Source organism: Bos mutus, chromosome 26 (genome assembly GCF_027580195.1).
Source record: "Bos mutus isolate GX-2022 chromosome 26, NWIPB_WYAK_1.1, whole genome shotgun sequence".
In the NCBI taxonomy this organism is placed as follows: domain Eukaryota; kingdom Metazoa; phylum Chordata; class Mammalia; order Artiodactyla; family Bovidae; genus Bos; species Bos mutus.
Genome location: NC_091642.1, coordinates 28,609,604 through 28,624,910, shown reverse-complemented (window position 1 = coordinate 28,624,910; position 15,307 = coordinate 28,609,604). Strand labels below are relative to the sequence as shown.

Here is a 15,307-nt window from a genome sequence, read left to right as displayed (position 1 = left end):
TTTTTTACAAGCTCTCCAGATGATTATGATATATGATTGAGAACCACTTTTACACGGTAGCGTTTGTGCTGGGATGGGCACAACATATATCAGCCAGTTACGGGCAAAAACTCTCAGGTAATTCAGGGAGCCATGGGTTAGAGAATTAAAAAGGAGAAAACTAAAGTCTCTCAAAATAGACCCTACACAGGACGTCTTGACTTTTTGTCTCTCCTCTTCATATCCTTTCTTTTTTTTTCTTTGCTGGAGCAGATCCCAGCCATGAGGGCACAGCAGAGGGCATGGAGAACATGGCAGATGCTGTCACCCATGCCCGTTTTGTGGGCACAGATCCTGCCAGCGATGAGGTTGTCCTGATGAAAATCCTTCAGGTAAACGGAGGGGAACAGCAATTAGGCTAATGGCCAGGAGCTGGTGCCTCCGGCCCTACTTACCGGAGCCTGCCAGCAATGTGAAGCTGTGTTTTGACTCCACTGAGGCTTGGAGAGCTACTGTGTTTCCAAACAAGCTGCTCCGTACCCAAAGTAAAAGCTTTTTCTAAGGAAAATAATTAAAAGCTTTAAATTTGATATTGATATCAAATAACCAGAACCCTTAATACACTTGTACCTCTGGCAGACTGTATCTGTGCCATCCATCCATTGGGTTTGTGGGCTAGGGCAGAAATGAGTGCTGAGCTATGTCGAGGTCATATAATGTAAAGACACAGCTCCTAAGATAAGCTTCTGAGAGACTGGACCACCAGCACCAAGCCGAAGCAAGGTCAGCATTCTTGCTAACCTCTTTCTCACCCCTGAGCGCTTCCATAGGAGACTAGAGAAACAGGAGGCACTTTCTCTCCCCTCATATACACCCTTCTTCACCCAGCCTGCCTTGTTTATCATAGTGTCTCCTTTTTCTTCCTGGTAGGTACTGCGGACTCTGTTGCTGACCCCAGTAGGTGCCCACCTAACCAATGAATCTGTGTGTGAGATTATGCAGTCTTGCTTCCGGATCTGCTTTGAAATGAGGCTCAGTGGTAGGTGCTTGAATACTGGGCCCTTCATCATTCCTAAGGGCAGTATCTGTGAGTATAAATATAGATGCTGTCTCTGAACCCCAGAGAGACAGAAAACTCATGACTTCTCCATCATCTACCTTGTGGAGCCATAGGGATCTTGAAGTATCTGTACTTGACAATTTGTTTTGTGGCTAGAAGAGACTTTAACTCTTTGTGCCAGGACAGGAATTGGGCTAGATCGCAGACTGACTTAGCCCAGAACCAGATCTTCCCTTGAGGTTTCTGGGATTGACACCAGCCTACAACCCCTGAGAACATATCCTTGTGCCTTTTTTTCCTGACTCAGTAGTGCCATCTAGTGGGTCAGTGAAGTTAAGGCTGCCAGGCTGAGCTGGAGCTGGTTTTAATAAGTTTGGTATAATCCTTAGTAAACAAGGTTTGGAGGGGAGTCTGCTCTGAGAAGCCTCCTGATAATAGCACGGCAAGTAATGACACCTGTGTTATTTGTTTTTGCCTGTGCAGAGTTATTGAGAAAATCCGCAGAGCACACTCTCGTAGACATGGTGCAGCTGCTCTTCACAAGGTAAACCTGCTGCTGTTTGCTTCAGCCCGGCTGCCCAGGCCTCTTGAGCCTGCCTGCTTCCACACAGCCACTTCAGGGACCTGGCCAACCCCACAGCCACATCAGAGGCTACTGAGATTGTGGATGGGAATAGTTCCCTGGGCCCAGGGTTACCATGCAAGGGAGAAGGAGGAGGGAGCTGGCTTGGCCTCAGAGGGAAGCAGAGGGTTATTTGATCTAGGCTGACAGAACTTCTGCCTCCCAGACTTGTGTCAGTTTCTGTGCAAGTAGCAGCTGGGAAAGGAAACCCAGAGAGGAAGCCAAACTCAAGGGAGCCTGGAGCAGGTTGCTGAGCTCCCAGAGCTCAGTCCAGTTTCTGTGAGGAAGGACCAAGGCTAGGGTAACCAACAATCCTGGTTTGCCTGAACTGTCTGTCCTCATTTGAACACTGAAAGTCCTGTATCCTTGCAATCCAAAACCATTGGTTATCCTCATCAAGGCCCTCATCTTAGCCCTGAGGCGAGCGCTTTACAGCTTCCCCTAAGGGATATCGATGATGGAGGAGGTTATGCATGTAGGGGAGCAAGGGTTTTATAGGAAATCAGTGTACTGTGAAACTAAGATTGCTTTTTTAAATAGTCTATTAAAACACACACACACACACACACACACACACACACACACACACACATTTCCCCCTGGGATTTATTTTTGTTCTCAAATCTATAAATAATAATCCTTATTACCCACAGACTAGATTTGCCTCTGGACCCTGCTGCTAATTGTTTCCTACTTCTCAGGTTCAAATTTACTGGTTTCAAAACTTCATCTGCCATTCACTTCTGACCCTATGCCCAGTCTCCTGGGGTTTTAATAGACTGCCCTCTCCCCATATCATGCCTTTCAGCAATATCTGCCAGGTGAATACAAGCAGGAGAGTATCAGTTTAAAGATGAAAAGAGCCTTTGCACTCCAGGGATACTTAGTCACCTTTCCCTCATGACATCTACCTTCTTTTTTAGAACGTGTCTGTGTTCCGTGTTCCTCAATTTCTGTGGCCCTTCGATGAAGCTCTGAAAAGGGTGAAATGAGCCTGTTTCTTTTTCTAGCTTTTCCTAAGAGACTCTGACCTAGAGCGTCTTTGGGCTGTGGCTGAAATGAAGGGGAATATTTGTTGTTATCCCTAATTACAGTCCATGGGATTTTCTTATCTTACAGGTTACCTCAGTTTAAAGAAGAACCCAAGAACTATATGGGGACCAACATGAAAAAGGTATGATCTGCTATCCCTCACCCAGACTTCAATCTCCCAGCTTCTGTGCTATTGGGATTTTCCTGGATACCCTTGCTTAGCAAAAGTATGCTTTTGCCTAGACAGGTTTGCTTGGAATCTAGAAATAGTTATCACTCATTTACCAAGAAATTTTCCAGGTACCTCTTTCCCAAGTACCTCTCCTTCCCCAGCCTTTCCTTTCTAGCCTATCTTTGTTGACCCACCATATAAGCTAGTGAGCCAGTCCTTCATGGAAACTGGGTGAGGCCCATCAGGCTGGGCAAAAAATGTATGCTGATAAAGGTGAAAGTCCTGCCATCCCCTCAGGGCCCAGTCTTGTCAGCAGGTAGGAGGCCTAGAGAGGCTATACCTAAAATCCCCTGATACTGGATTAGACTGGGCTTATGCTTGGGCTAGCCTCTGACAAGATAAATCAAGTCTGACTCCAGACCAGAAGGTTCTCAAACTGCTAGGAGAAGAATGGTGTTCAGAAGAATGGCCTCTTTCTATCTTAAACTGAAGCCCTGGACTTCACAGGCCTCTGATGAGGATTCTGCTTGCAGCCCTACGAGCTTCTGCCCTTGAAGCTGACCCTGGGCTATTTGGTGCATGAACCTGACCTTCCCATTTCCCCTGCCATCCATCCCCATTCCTGCCCTGTGCCCTGTTGGCTTGTGTCTGAGTTTATTTCACTCTGTTTAAATCGTTCGTTTGCCTGTCTTTCACAGATTTCTCCATGTCTCCTCAACAAACTGGAGCTAAGTAGTGGGGAGCAGACCAAAGCCCTGAACCAGTTAGAGAGGGTACTACTCTTTAAGAACCTCAAGGTCTCTCTCCCTCTCCCTCTCCTTACCCCCTTTTAATTAATTTATTTATTTAAATGTTTATTTTTTATATGTAACATCTGGGTCCCATGTCCTCTGTGTAGAGCACAATTTACCCCTCCCTAGTAATACCTCACAGCTTTGGAAGAGCTGCATGGGTTTGTAACTTTGCAGTGTTGGGAATTTTCATGGGGCATCTGGCTGCCTGGAGGCAGAAGGAAGCCTTGAACTGGTAACACATTGTGTAGTGAACCTAGATAGAGAGCCTGGGTCCTGCTGCCATCTTGTGAGGAGGCCTAATATCTACCATTTCTAGGGGAACTATGAGGGACCGTCAAATAAGACCCTTCACTTTTCTACTCTCTCTCTGTCTCAGAGCTGGCATTAAAAAGCTTAAGCGTAGTCCTTGATTCTAGCTGGATAATTGAACTTGGTTTTGAGGGAAAGGGTAGTCTGTCTGGTTGAGGTCTTTTTCTTCTTGGTTACTATTAAAGGAGTCATTCTAAAATTTAGGACTCTAGATGGATGAAAAGGAGCCAGGTCCCAGGTTAGCCCAGGACACTGGAAATACTTTGTAATCTGCCAGGGGACCCTCTGTCCTTGAGAAGTAGGGGAACTTAGAAGAGGTGCAAGCTAAAGATTACTGTAATCCCCGTATCCCTGCTTTAGGAAGGAGAAGGAAAGAAGGCAGTATGGGCTATCTAAGCTATCCCAAGAGTGTGCATGCTAGAGGTGTAGCTGTGGACATTGAGGTCACTGAAGATGGACTGTGTGTGCACTTGGCAGTCCGCAGGCCTGTGTTCTCGCTGCATGCTTCGTCTCAAAGTTTCATTTGTGTGCTTGCCTAGTCTCAAGTTGCAGCTCTCTTCAGTGGCTACCCTGTGTTTTGCCATGCTTATTAAGCTGGAACCTGCCCCCTGTTTTTAAATAAAGCTTGTATTGTCCGTTGGAAGTAAAATTATATGGAAAAGGTGATGAAGAGTTTCATGAACTGTTCACCCCAGCCCCCACTTTAGGATCTTAGAACAGGGAGCACAGCTATACTTTTAAAGGACTGAGACACTTGTAAGAACTGGCAGCCTCTCAATTCTTACTCCAGCCAAGAGGCAGAGAACACTCATTGAAATGATCAGGTTAAAGCTGCCTCTGCAGAGGATGGAGAAGGAGACAGTGATATGATCCTAGTGTGGGAAGGAATTTCAGTGACTAGCTTCTCAGTGAAAGTGGGACTACCTGGAATTCCTGAAATTGGGGAGCCACCTGGAGAGAAAAGATATCTCACACAAGTCAGCCCAGATGTGAGTGTTTTTTGGAGCTCAGTGACAGTTTCCAGTTTAAGCCAGGAGCTTCCTGTTTTCCCTCATTGATCTCTTGGACTTCTGGCCTATCTGTATGTTTGACTGATTCTTACCTCCAGAACTTTCTTTTGCCATGGACTTGACCCAGATGAGCTTCAGTGGTTCCCGGAGGGAGCATCCTGGTTCCTGCTTACCACAGGAACCGCAGTACTCAGAGCACTTGAAGCTCTATTCTAGGCATATGACTGCTGGCATTTAGGAGATGCAGGGACAAAAAGTGTAAATCCAATGCTAGGCTGTTGCTATGTTACTAAGAGCTGGAAGTGGGGCTCAGCTGTTGGGCCTCTCTCCTTTATGGGTGGAGATATGGGTAGGGAGGGAAAAAATAACGTGCTTTCTAAGCAAAACATCAAAGGTTAGCCAAATTCTGGAGGGCTTGGGGGAAGAAGGGGGGCCTATCCCTCAGATAGCAGAAGGAATTGAATAGGCCAAGGATAACATGGGTATATTCAGCCTTTAGAAAGAGGCAGGGAGAAAAATTGTTTCTACTCTCTTTTAGAGTCATGCTAATGGTTCCTAGAAGAGAATTTTTATTGCCCATCCCAGGAATGGTCCATCAGTCTAGGAATAGTTTGATAGAACTGAAGTGGGATTGGATTCAAACCATAACTGAGAAGGCATCAGGATTAAGAAAATGAAATGAGCCTAAACAAAGTAGCTGTGAACTTAGGGTAGAAAAAAATGCATGAAAATTTATACCCTAAAGTAGTCAACAGGTGATAAAAGTTTTCCTTTGTGACTAAAAAGAAGCTATAGGAGGGATAGAAATATAGCAAGAGAGAGGGAAATGGAATAGAGCAAGAGTCTAAGAAACCAGTAGTCTTAGCATCTGAAAGCATAAAGTTGCTTCTAGAAAGACCCAACAGTGAAAAGGACAGGAGGGCTCATTTATATACTGAAATTGGGAGTACCAGAGCAGCAGCCTGACATGACCTTTCATCCTTAACTCCACAAGTCAGCTGGGATACCACTCCTTCCATAATTCCAAGGAATGAACCTTTGACCTGTTTGATGTAGACAATCAAGCATGAGGGATGTGGTTAGGATCTAGGCCCAGTTCATGAAGTAATAGGAAAGCTAAGCATTTGGCTGGGAAGAAGTAGGCTCTCATAGCTGGGTAAGAACTAGGAGTCAAAGGCTTCTATGCAGGTAGTTGAGGAGGAAAGGCCAGGGATCCAGGGCCTGTAGATCTGAAGCTTCTGGCAAAGGACCCCTGCCCTTACCCTTTCTGCACAAGGGTCGGGCACCATCTACAGGGCTCAGGATGGCCACCTGGGATTCAAGGAAGCAGAGTGATGTGTGAGGATTGACCTTAGCAATGACCAGCCTAAAAACAGAATGTCACCTTGCACTTGGAGGCTCCCAGGCTGACCTTTAAAGTGGCAAATGTAGAAGGCCAGCTAGAGGACTAGGACTGTGCTCTGATGGTCTCAATTGTTACTTGGGTACAGATGTGGTGTATAGGCTATTTTCTAGGGACCAGTAGAACTAAAGAAGGGAGATTTCTAGGGATAGAATCCTAATTTGAATATCAGGGCTAATGAGGTATGATATTTCCAGCTGAAAATGAGAGCAGGAGGCATGAGTGATTCATCTAAGTGGAAGAAACAGAAGAGATCTCCCCGGGCCCCACGCCATATGACCAAAGTCATACCAGGTTCAGAGCAGCCCACCTCCAGTGGAACCACCTTATCCTCTAACCTCAGTGGTGAGTACCTTGAGCTGCTTCTTCTGATTGGAATAGGTAGAAGAAAAGCTCCTATCTCTCTCAGGAATTGTGTCAGTGAAGACCAACTAACTGAGGCACTTTGGTCCTTCTGCAGAGAGCAAAAAGGAAAAATTCCAGGTCAGGTCACACTGTGACCATTTAGCAATTCTGCAGTGACTTAAGGTTGTTCTCCTTCCAGTGGGACTATGACTACTTTAGAGACCAGCATATGCAGTCTAGGCAAAAACAAGCAAACAAACGGTACCATGGAGGGTAGGTGTTTCCCAGAGTCTCTTTTCTTTAAGCTTTACTTACTTTATTTGGCAGGTGGCATGCCCTTCATTGATGTACCCACTCCCATCTCCTCTGCAAGTTCAGAAACTGCCTCAGCAGTGGTCAGCCCCTCTACTGACAGTGGTCTGGAGTTCTCTTCCCAGACCACCTCCAAAGAGGACCTCACTGACCTGGAGCAGCCTGGCTCTCCAGGGTACAGCACAGTTGCAGAGTCTGGCAGCAGTGAGCTGGGGGTTCCCGAGCAACCTGAGCCACAGGTATGGCTTTGATTCTAAAGATCCCTGTGCAGTCTTCTGCTGTGGGAATTGGCTTGATCCCTTGGCTCCTTTATCCAGGCCTTGGTTCACAAGAAGGTTGGGGCAGTGGGGGTTCTTCCCTGTTTCCTAGAATTAGCTGTGCTGCCTAGGAAGAATACATAGCATGACTCACTGTGGTGGGTAGCTCCCGGGATTTTCAAGTTACGCATACAGGCAGTACTTGGCAAAGGTGAGGATGCTGGCCATGGCTTTTTCTGGATGTTAATGATCTAAATCCCAAGCCCCTGAGGTCCTCTGTTGGTATGGGGTTCTAGTCACCATAGGTCAGTGTTGCCTCAGGTGATGTTTTCTGAGTCCTTCGTCATACTCCTTCCCTAAACCATCTTGCAGTGATTCATAGCCCACTGAGCTGGCACTGTACCCACAGTCCATTAGAGACACTTGGAGGACAGAGACTTAAGGGAAATAAGTTCCAAGTTGCTCTTGCCTCATCCTTTTTCCTATATCCTCCCCATAACTGGTCATAGCAGGAAGGGGCCCATGTGGAAAAGGCCCAATCAACATCTGTGGAATCCATCCCTGAAGTGTTAGAGGAGTGTTCATCCCCTGCTGACCACTCTGACTCCGCCTCTGTCCACGACATGGATTACGTCAATCCCCGGGGCGTGCGCTTTACACAGTCCTCTCAGAAAGAAGGTGAGTACTCTCAGACAGGCTTTTCCCCTATCCAACTCACTAAGCTGTCTGACCCTAAACCATCCTAGATCCAGGGGGTCTTCTAGCAATCTCCTAGGCTATTTTCTAGTGAGGAAATGGAATCAAGCCAGAGGACTGTTGGATGGAGCCCTTCCCTAGCTTACACAGAGAGGGAGTTTGGTTAACAATAGGAAGTGAAAGGGAAGAATAGAAGCTTGAGACTTCTAACAGAAAGGTGGGATCATCAATTCTGATTCCCTTCAATAAGTGAGACTAGTCTCCCTACTGCCCTAGAAAAAAAAATTTTTTTTTTTTCCAGAAGAGAATCACTTATCTGAAATATTCTGTATAATACAGGGCAGGTTAGTCCTGTGATTGAGCCAGTTTCTTAGCAATCCCACTTCCCTCCTGGCCTTTCCCAGGCACAGCTTTGGTCCCGTATGGTCTTCCCTGCATCCGTGAGCTCTTCCGCTTTCTCATCTCCCTCACCAACCCACATGACCGCCACAACTCCGAGGTTATGATCCACATGGGACTGCATCTGCTCACAGTGGCTCTTGAGTCTGCCCCCATAGCCCAGTGCCAAACCCTCTTGGGCCTCATCAAGGATGAGATGTGCCGCCACTTATTCCAGGTAAGACTGGATTTCTAGAGGGGCGCCAAGCCCCTGGCTTTTTTTCAGGGTCTCTTAAGGGCCAGGGACACAGGGAGGTTTGGCTGATTCGTGTGAAGAGTATAGGACCCAGGAAAGAACCTACCTCCCCTACTGACCGCTGCTGCTGCTGCTGCTAAGTCGCTTCAGTCGTGTCCGACTCTGTGCGACCCCATAGACGGCAGCCCACCAGGCTCCCCCGTCCCTGGGATTCTCCAGGCAAGAACGCTGGAGTGGGTTGCCATTTCCTTCTCCAATGCATGAAAGTGAAAAGTGGAAGGGAAGTCGCTCAGTCGTGTCCGACTCTTAGCAACCCCATGGACTGCAGCCTATCAGGCTCCTCCATGCATGGGATTTTCCAGGCAAGAGTATTGGAGTGGGGTGCCATTGCCTTCTCCGACTGACCACTAATGATAGTCAAGAGGCCTCCGTTAATTCCCCAGGGATGCTGGCAACCAAGGGGAAACATAGGAATGGCTGGATACAGAGTTCCCTCAGAGCACAGATATAGAGTTCCCTTGGTGGCAACTTCCCACAGTTTGCTCTCCTGCTCTTCTCTTGGTTGAGCCAAAGTCAGGTTCAGAAACCTAATGGCCTGTCCTACTGTGATCTCCAGCTACTCAGCGTAGAGCGACTGAACCTTTATGCTGCTTCCCTTCGGGTATGCTTCCTACTCTTTGAGAGCATGAGGGAGCATCTCAAGTTCCAATTAGAGGTGAGTTTCTTGAACTTGGAAAAAAGAAGGAAAAAAAAATAGGAAGATGTATGACACCTTCATTTGGATCAGGTTTGTCATGCTGCAGGGGTGGGATTTAGTGGCATCTGAGGAGAGTGCTTTTAGCCTCCATAGTTTGGTTCACTGGCTAACCTCCCTCATGGTCAAATTAAAAGGAGCCCAGAGAAATCTGCCTGGCTTTAAAATAGGAGAACCCAAACGTAGAACGGGCAAGTAACCTCCCTGTGAGTGGGTACAACTCTTTTGCCTATAGTTCTTTTGCAACACAAGCAGGCAGATCAAGCTGAATTCACCAGAAAATTGCAAAAAGGAACCCTGAATAGGAGCAGATCAGGCTCACAGAGCACAAAAAGGGCAATAGGCAACTTGTTTTGGATCAGGCACGAGGTAGAGAACCAGCCCACTCCATCATGAAGGGCAAAGAGAGGAATGTCTTTAGGTATGGAATACCGTTGTCTCTTAATGCATGCTTCCTGGCTAGCATTTGCTTCCTGTCTAATTTGCCTCTTCTTATCTTGAACCCTTTCCCCATCCAAATGGCAATTACTGGATTATTGTCAGATGTACATCAAAAAGCTCATGGAGATCATCACTGTGGAGAACCCGAAGATGCCTTATGAGATGAAGGAGATGGCACTGGAGGCTATTGTGCAGCTCTGGCACATCCCCAGCTTTGTCACCGAGCTCTATATCAACTATGATTGTGACTACTACTGCTCCAACCTCTTTGAAGAGCTCACCAAGCTGCTGTCCAAGGTGCTGAGCATTGTTACTGGTCTCTAGAAAGAAAATTAAGGAAATCTCTCTGGTGGTAGTGAGGATAGTACATATAGGGAATGAAACACTTGAAAGTTGGGGAACAAAAGGAAGGGCATTTTCTCAAAGCAATGTAAAAGTTACGGGCAGTTTTAGGATTTTTTGAGAAGTATTCTAACCTCAAGTCTACTGGATCTGTTTACTTTCCAGAATGCCTTCCCTGTGTCTGGTCAGCTCTATACAACACATCTGCTGTCTCTCGATGCCCTATTGACAGTGATTGACAGCACTGAGGCCCACTGCCAGGCCAAAGTCCTCAACAACCTTATCCAGCAAGAAAGGAAAGAGGCAGCCAGACCTGGCTATGAGGCAGTAGATGGCACTCGAGAAGCCAACAGTAGTGAGAGGAATTTCTTTTCTTTGAGAATCCCAGGAGTCTATGTTTATCCCTTCTCTACTCACTGAATCCTTTCTCCTACATTTTCCTTACTTCCTCTGAAGTACTCCTAATTCTGTGTTTCTAAGATTTGGTGATGTGAATCATAGACCAGACTGGCACATTAACAGACTCATGGACTTCTCCCTTTCTCTTCTTCCGTACTTTGTCTTTTTTACCGAATTGTTATTTCTTTATGGGGAGAAAAGAGAATTTAGATTAAATGATATATAGGACCTTTTCCTACTTTCCTTTTCCTACTCCCAGTAACTGCCTCAAATCTAATTAATCTTCTCTAACTTTTCCTTGAGATTGAGGTGCAGAAGATCAAGGAAAGTGACTCAGTAATCTATTTATTAAACTATAGAATCTAATGCTTGACTAATGTGGGATAGTGAATACTTATTTGGGCTTGAGTTTATCCTGTCAGGGTTGGTGACCTATGTGGGAACTTGCAGATCTCTTTTGCCTGAGACTCGATTGTCCTGAAGCACTGCTTGACTTCCTACAGTACCTACAGTACAGTCTTCACTTAGCTTCTTCTCTCTTAACCAGCTGAGAGAGCAGCCAGTGATGGGAAGGCTACAGGCATGGCCCCAGACATCGCAGGCCTGAATCTGCCAGGTGGAGGGCGGCTGCCAGCAGAACATGGGAAACCAGGATGCAGTGATCTGGAGGAAGCTGGTGACTCCGGGGGTATGTACTGGATGTCCATCTTCCTCAGCCCCCTCAGCTTGAAGACCTGTTGGAGAACAGAGGGGACGGTTGCAGAAACCCCTGAGGGCAGTACCCAAATGAACTTGGCCGCTAACCTTGGCTTCAGACCCAGAGAGAGGAAGGAGAACATTGGGAGCCCTAGCAAATAGAACTTCTAGGGATGTGAAAGACTGATGAGCACAAGAAACTTTCTGAGGCATCCTTGTTTTCACTAGAGGGTATATCAGGATCCTTCTAAAAGTCATTATCCTGGTAAAAGAGGTCTTACTGGTGTTTCACTCTTTCCCTCCCATTCCTAGCTGACAAAAAGTTTACCCGGAAGCCACCTCGATTTTCCTGTCTCCTGCCAGATCCACGGGAGTTGATTGAAATTAAAAACAAAAAGAAGGTACATATAGATATCCCCAGAGCTCAACCTCTACCCGCTCTGACTGGGTGTTCTCTGTGGGGTTCCGTCTCAGAGAACAAGGGAGAGTTTCAGCTCACTGAACAGTTTCCTATGGCTAATTTTTGTGCTTGTTGGGACTTCAGCAGTCCCCCAGTCTCCTTTGAAGCCCTTCATTACTCCTAAGCCATGTAATCAGGACCACCTTTTGTGTGCTCCTGGGCAAATGCTTCCCTCACTGAGAGTCAAGTGTTACTTGTGGTGACAGGAGTCCTGGGAACTGGTATCCTGTGGGTCACTGAAGGTTATTGGTCATCTGGAGCTCTGGGGTGATCATTGGCAATAAAAGGGTATTGACATTTATTCTGGTGCTTTTAGTAAAGTTCAAATAACTGTGCTTTGTGGTTTTCTTAATACAAAGAAAACCTATTTAACCCTTCTTCATCTTAAGGCCAGCCTATATGACTTTGGTTTACATGTGCCCTTGATTGCAGAACTGTGGATAGACAGTCAAAAAGGTATCGTCACAGTTAGTTCGCCTTGTCTTTCAAACTCCAGGGCCTTAAGAGCTAGGAAACCAAAGAAAGAAGGGGAATCTGTAAAGAAAGACTAGAATCAGCTAGTCTGTAAACAAATACTAGGGATGGCTGTAAAACTGAAAAGAAAACCTTCTCTAGTCTCTTTCTTCTACTTTTTCCCCCTGATTCTCAGGTTGGAGGAGAGTGCTATGCATTTTTAGTACTCAGAAAAGGAGTGAGAAGGAATTCCTCAGCCAGTTCTACATAAACAATGGGGATTGGGGAAATCTAAGGGTCAATATGATTCAGCCTTAGTTCTGGAGTGAGCCGTGTCCTAGGAACCCATTAGGTGACCAGCTGTGGACCCTGATGGAGGCCTGGTCTTGTCTGCTTTAGGGGCAGAGCAGCTTTTGACACCTCCTATCTTTCTCCTGCAGCTGCTGATCACTGGCACAGAGCAGTTCAACCAGAAACCAAAGAAGGGGATCCAGTTTTTGCAGGAGAAAGGTCTCCTTACCATCCCAATGGATAACACAGAGGTAGCCCAGTGGCTGCGAGAGAACCCTCGACTGGACAAGAAAATGATTGGAGAGTTTGTGAGTGACCGCAAAAACATTGACCTGCTGGAGAGCTTTGTGAGGTGAGGAAACTATAAGAAACGTGGGATGTAGTTGGGGGACAGACAGTTCAAAACAGTACCAGTCAGTTCCTGCTGGTAACCCAGGTCACACGCTTTTCCTCTTCCCAAGATTTATATCTGTTGAGTTTAAAAGAGTCTCCAGCAAGAAAGCTGAAGGGGCCAATCCATTCTATACAGAGAACATTGCAAAGGGGTGGAGCAGGGTTCCTGAGCACAGAGCAGGTTCTGGGTTCCAGAATGAAATTTCTAGGCAGGAGCACACTGATGTGAAAAGTACTAACCAACTCACTGTTAGAGATGTCCAGAATATACCTCCCCTTTGCCAAAGCCTTCAGCTTCTGTTCCAATAGGAGAAGCTTAGGGGAACTATAGCTATAGATAACCCAACATTTGCAACTTATTATATCTTAAGTCTTTCATCCTTCTTTCTTTCCCTGTAGCACTTTCAGCTTTCAGGGTCTGCGATTAGATGAAGCTCTCCGGCTCTACCTGGAAGCCTTCCGCTTGCCCGGGGAAGCACCGGTCATCCAGAGGTTGCTAGAGGCATTCACAGAACATTGGAGGGTGAGTTTGAGTGGCAGGGGCTGACTCCAGCATCCCAAATTAATTTGACTAAGGGTTTCTGTGGCTTCAACTGAAAGACCCAGTTTCTGTCTCCTAAGAAGGCTGAGAAGAACATCAATGAGCTTTTTCCCATAGAGGGGATGCCAACTTCCATCAAGGAGTTGGCAAGAGATGGGTCATTTTCTGACTGGTACCTTCCCTCTGTCTCAGCATTGACCAGTAGGTTGGCAGTGAGGGTTTGATTGGCCAGAGAAGAGCATTGACATAGGCGGGGTCTTTGCTTTTTCAGAATTGTAATGGCTCCCCATTTGCCAATAGCGATGCCTGCTTTGCCCTGGCCTATGCTGTCATCATGCTTAATACTGACCAGCACAACCACAATGTTCGCAAACAGAATGCGCCCATGACCCTAGAGGTAAGATTGAATCCCAGCCGTGGCAGAGCAGTTCCAGCACAGCTTTGGAGGTAGCAGGAAGGATGTGGGATTTCCATTGGGCACAGTGGACACAGTTCTGTCCAAGGGAGTCAGGGAGGGCTGGGCAGTACAGAAGAGGAACTGGGGTAGGGAAGTGGATTCTTCTACTTACTGTTTCCTAAGTCCTATTTACCATAGACCCAGGAGTTCCTTGAGTGGGGCTTCAGCATTGACACATGGTAGGGTAAATCTTACTGCCCTGTCTCTAGGAGTTTCGCAAAAATCTAAAAGGTGTGAATGGAGGCAAGGACTTTGAACAAGACATCCTGGAGGACATGTACCATGCCATCAAGTGAGTATGTGTAGAGAATGCTGTAACATCTCTGCTAAGGAGAAGCACACTGCTTCCTTTTCCAAATGTTGGCATCATATCAGTCTGCAGTGACTCACATGCCCTGGATTTAGCTTCGTACTTTAGCTGGGCAGCCCCATCTCCTCCAACTCATTTATTTCTTAAAGAAGCTGAACAGTACTATAACTGAAGAACCCTGAGCCAGGATTCAAACTGCCTCTGCTGAGTGGAGGGGGCATCATTGCCCTGTTTTCTGAATCCACAGCAGCTAGATTTTCCTGTCTAGCTCACAAAATGCGTTAGGATGGGGGTAGTAGAGAACCCAAAATGAGTGCTAGAGGGTGAAGTTTGGGACACTTAGATTTTTACTATAAACCAGAAAAAGAATTGTTCATTCTCTCATACTCAGAAAGAATATGAGATCTTACTATAGAACTAAAGGGCCACTTAGAGACAGGGCTTGGAGATTATGGGATGCTTCCTTTCTTTCTCCCTGGTGCCACTGGTGGGCAGGAAAGCAGACCACTAAGCTGCAGTTTTGATGACCTCTCATTGGTGGAAGTGCCAGTTCTGGGCAAAGCCCCTTTTCCTAGGTTGTGACCAGTCAGTTCAGAGCAGTGCACCTACTCTTTTTGTTACCTCCTGACAGGAATGAGGAAATTGTGATGCCTGAGGAGCAGACAGGCTTGGTCCGGGAGAATTATGTGTGGAATGTGCTGCTTCATCGTGGTGCCACCCCAGAGGGCATATTCCTACGTGTGCCTGCTGGCAGCTATGATCTTGACCTCTTCACCATGACCTGGGGCCCCACTATTGCTGCTCTCTCTTATGTCTTCGACAAAAGCCTTGAGGAGACAATCATCCAAAAAGCCATCTCAGGCTTCAGGTAGCCAGGATTTGACTTTGGTCTTAATCTTCTTCCACCTCTCCGAGTTAACATGATTGCCTCCATGCCTCTCTGACTCCTACTCTTATTGTCCTTAGAATGGGGTTCCTCCTGAGTTTTTGGAGGGAGACTGAAGCTTGGGAAAGCTCAGTATTAAACAGACTCAAGAGTAAAAGGTTTCTTCCTGAGACTGATTAGGGAAGAATCCCAAGCAAGCCTCCTTGAGGACTTGGAAAGGCTGCCTGGCCTCTCAGTGACTGTATCTGGTATGTGACATT

The 15,307-nt window shown here is 46.6% G+C and overlaps 1 protein-coding gene across 7 annotated transcripts in view; it reads left to right on the top strand.

Moving 5' to 3' along the window:
- Positions 1–15,307, top strand: part of GBF1 (golgi brefeldin A resistant guanine nucleotide exchange factor 1) — a 123,839-nt gene that overhangs the window by 97,605 nt on the left and 10,927 nt on the right. For 4 of the 7 annotated variants that reach the window (XM_070363801.1, XM_070363800.1, XM_005888064.2 and 1 more), the window contains 18 exons: positions 253–371; positions 910–1,018; positions 1,523–1,583; positions 2,781–2,835; positions 6,578–6,725; positions 7,053–7,276; positions 7,804–7,972; positions 8,395–8,606; positions 9,241–9,339; positions 9,922–10,116; positions 10,327–10,516; positions 11,108–11,248; positions 11,569–11,657; positions 12,610–12,812; positions 13,253–13,376; positions 13,666–13,791; positions 14,061–14,143; positions 14,793–15,029. In XM_070363801.1, coding sequence (XP_070219902.1) covers positions 253–371; positions 910–1,018; positions 1,523–1,583; positions 2,781–2,835; positions 6,578–6,725; positions 7,053–7,276; positions 7,804–7,972; positions 8,395–8,606; positions 9,241–9,339; positions 9,922–10,116; positions 10,327–10,516; positions 11,108–11,248; positions 11,569–11,657; positions 12,610–12,812; positions 13,253–13,376; positions 13,666–13,791; positions 14,061–14,143; positions 14,793–15,029 — 2,584 coding nt within the window. Of the gene's footprint in view, positions 1–252; positions 372–909; positions 1,019–1,522; positions 1,584–2,780; positions 2,836–3,563; positions 3,663–6,577; positions 6,726–7,052; positions 7,277–7,803; positions 7,973–8,394; positions 8,607–9,240; positions 9,340–9,921; positions 10,117–10,326; positions 10,517–11,107; positions 11,249–11,568; positions 11,658–12,609; positions 12,813–13,252; positions 13,377–13,665; positions 13,792–14,060; positions 14,144–14,792; positions 15,030–15,307 lie in introns of all 7 variants that reach the window. The other 3 variants (XM_005888065.2, XM_005888063.2, XM_070363804.1) reach the window with 2 other exon arrangements.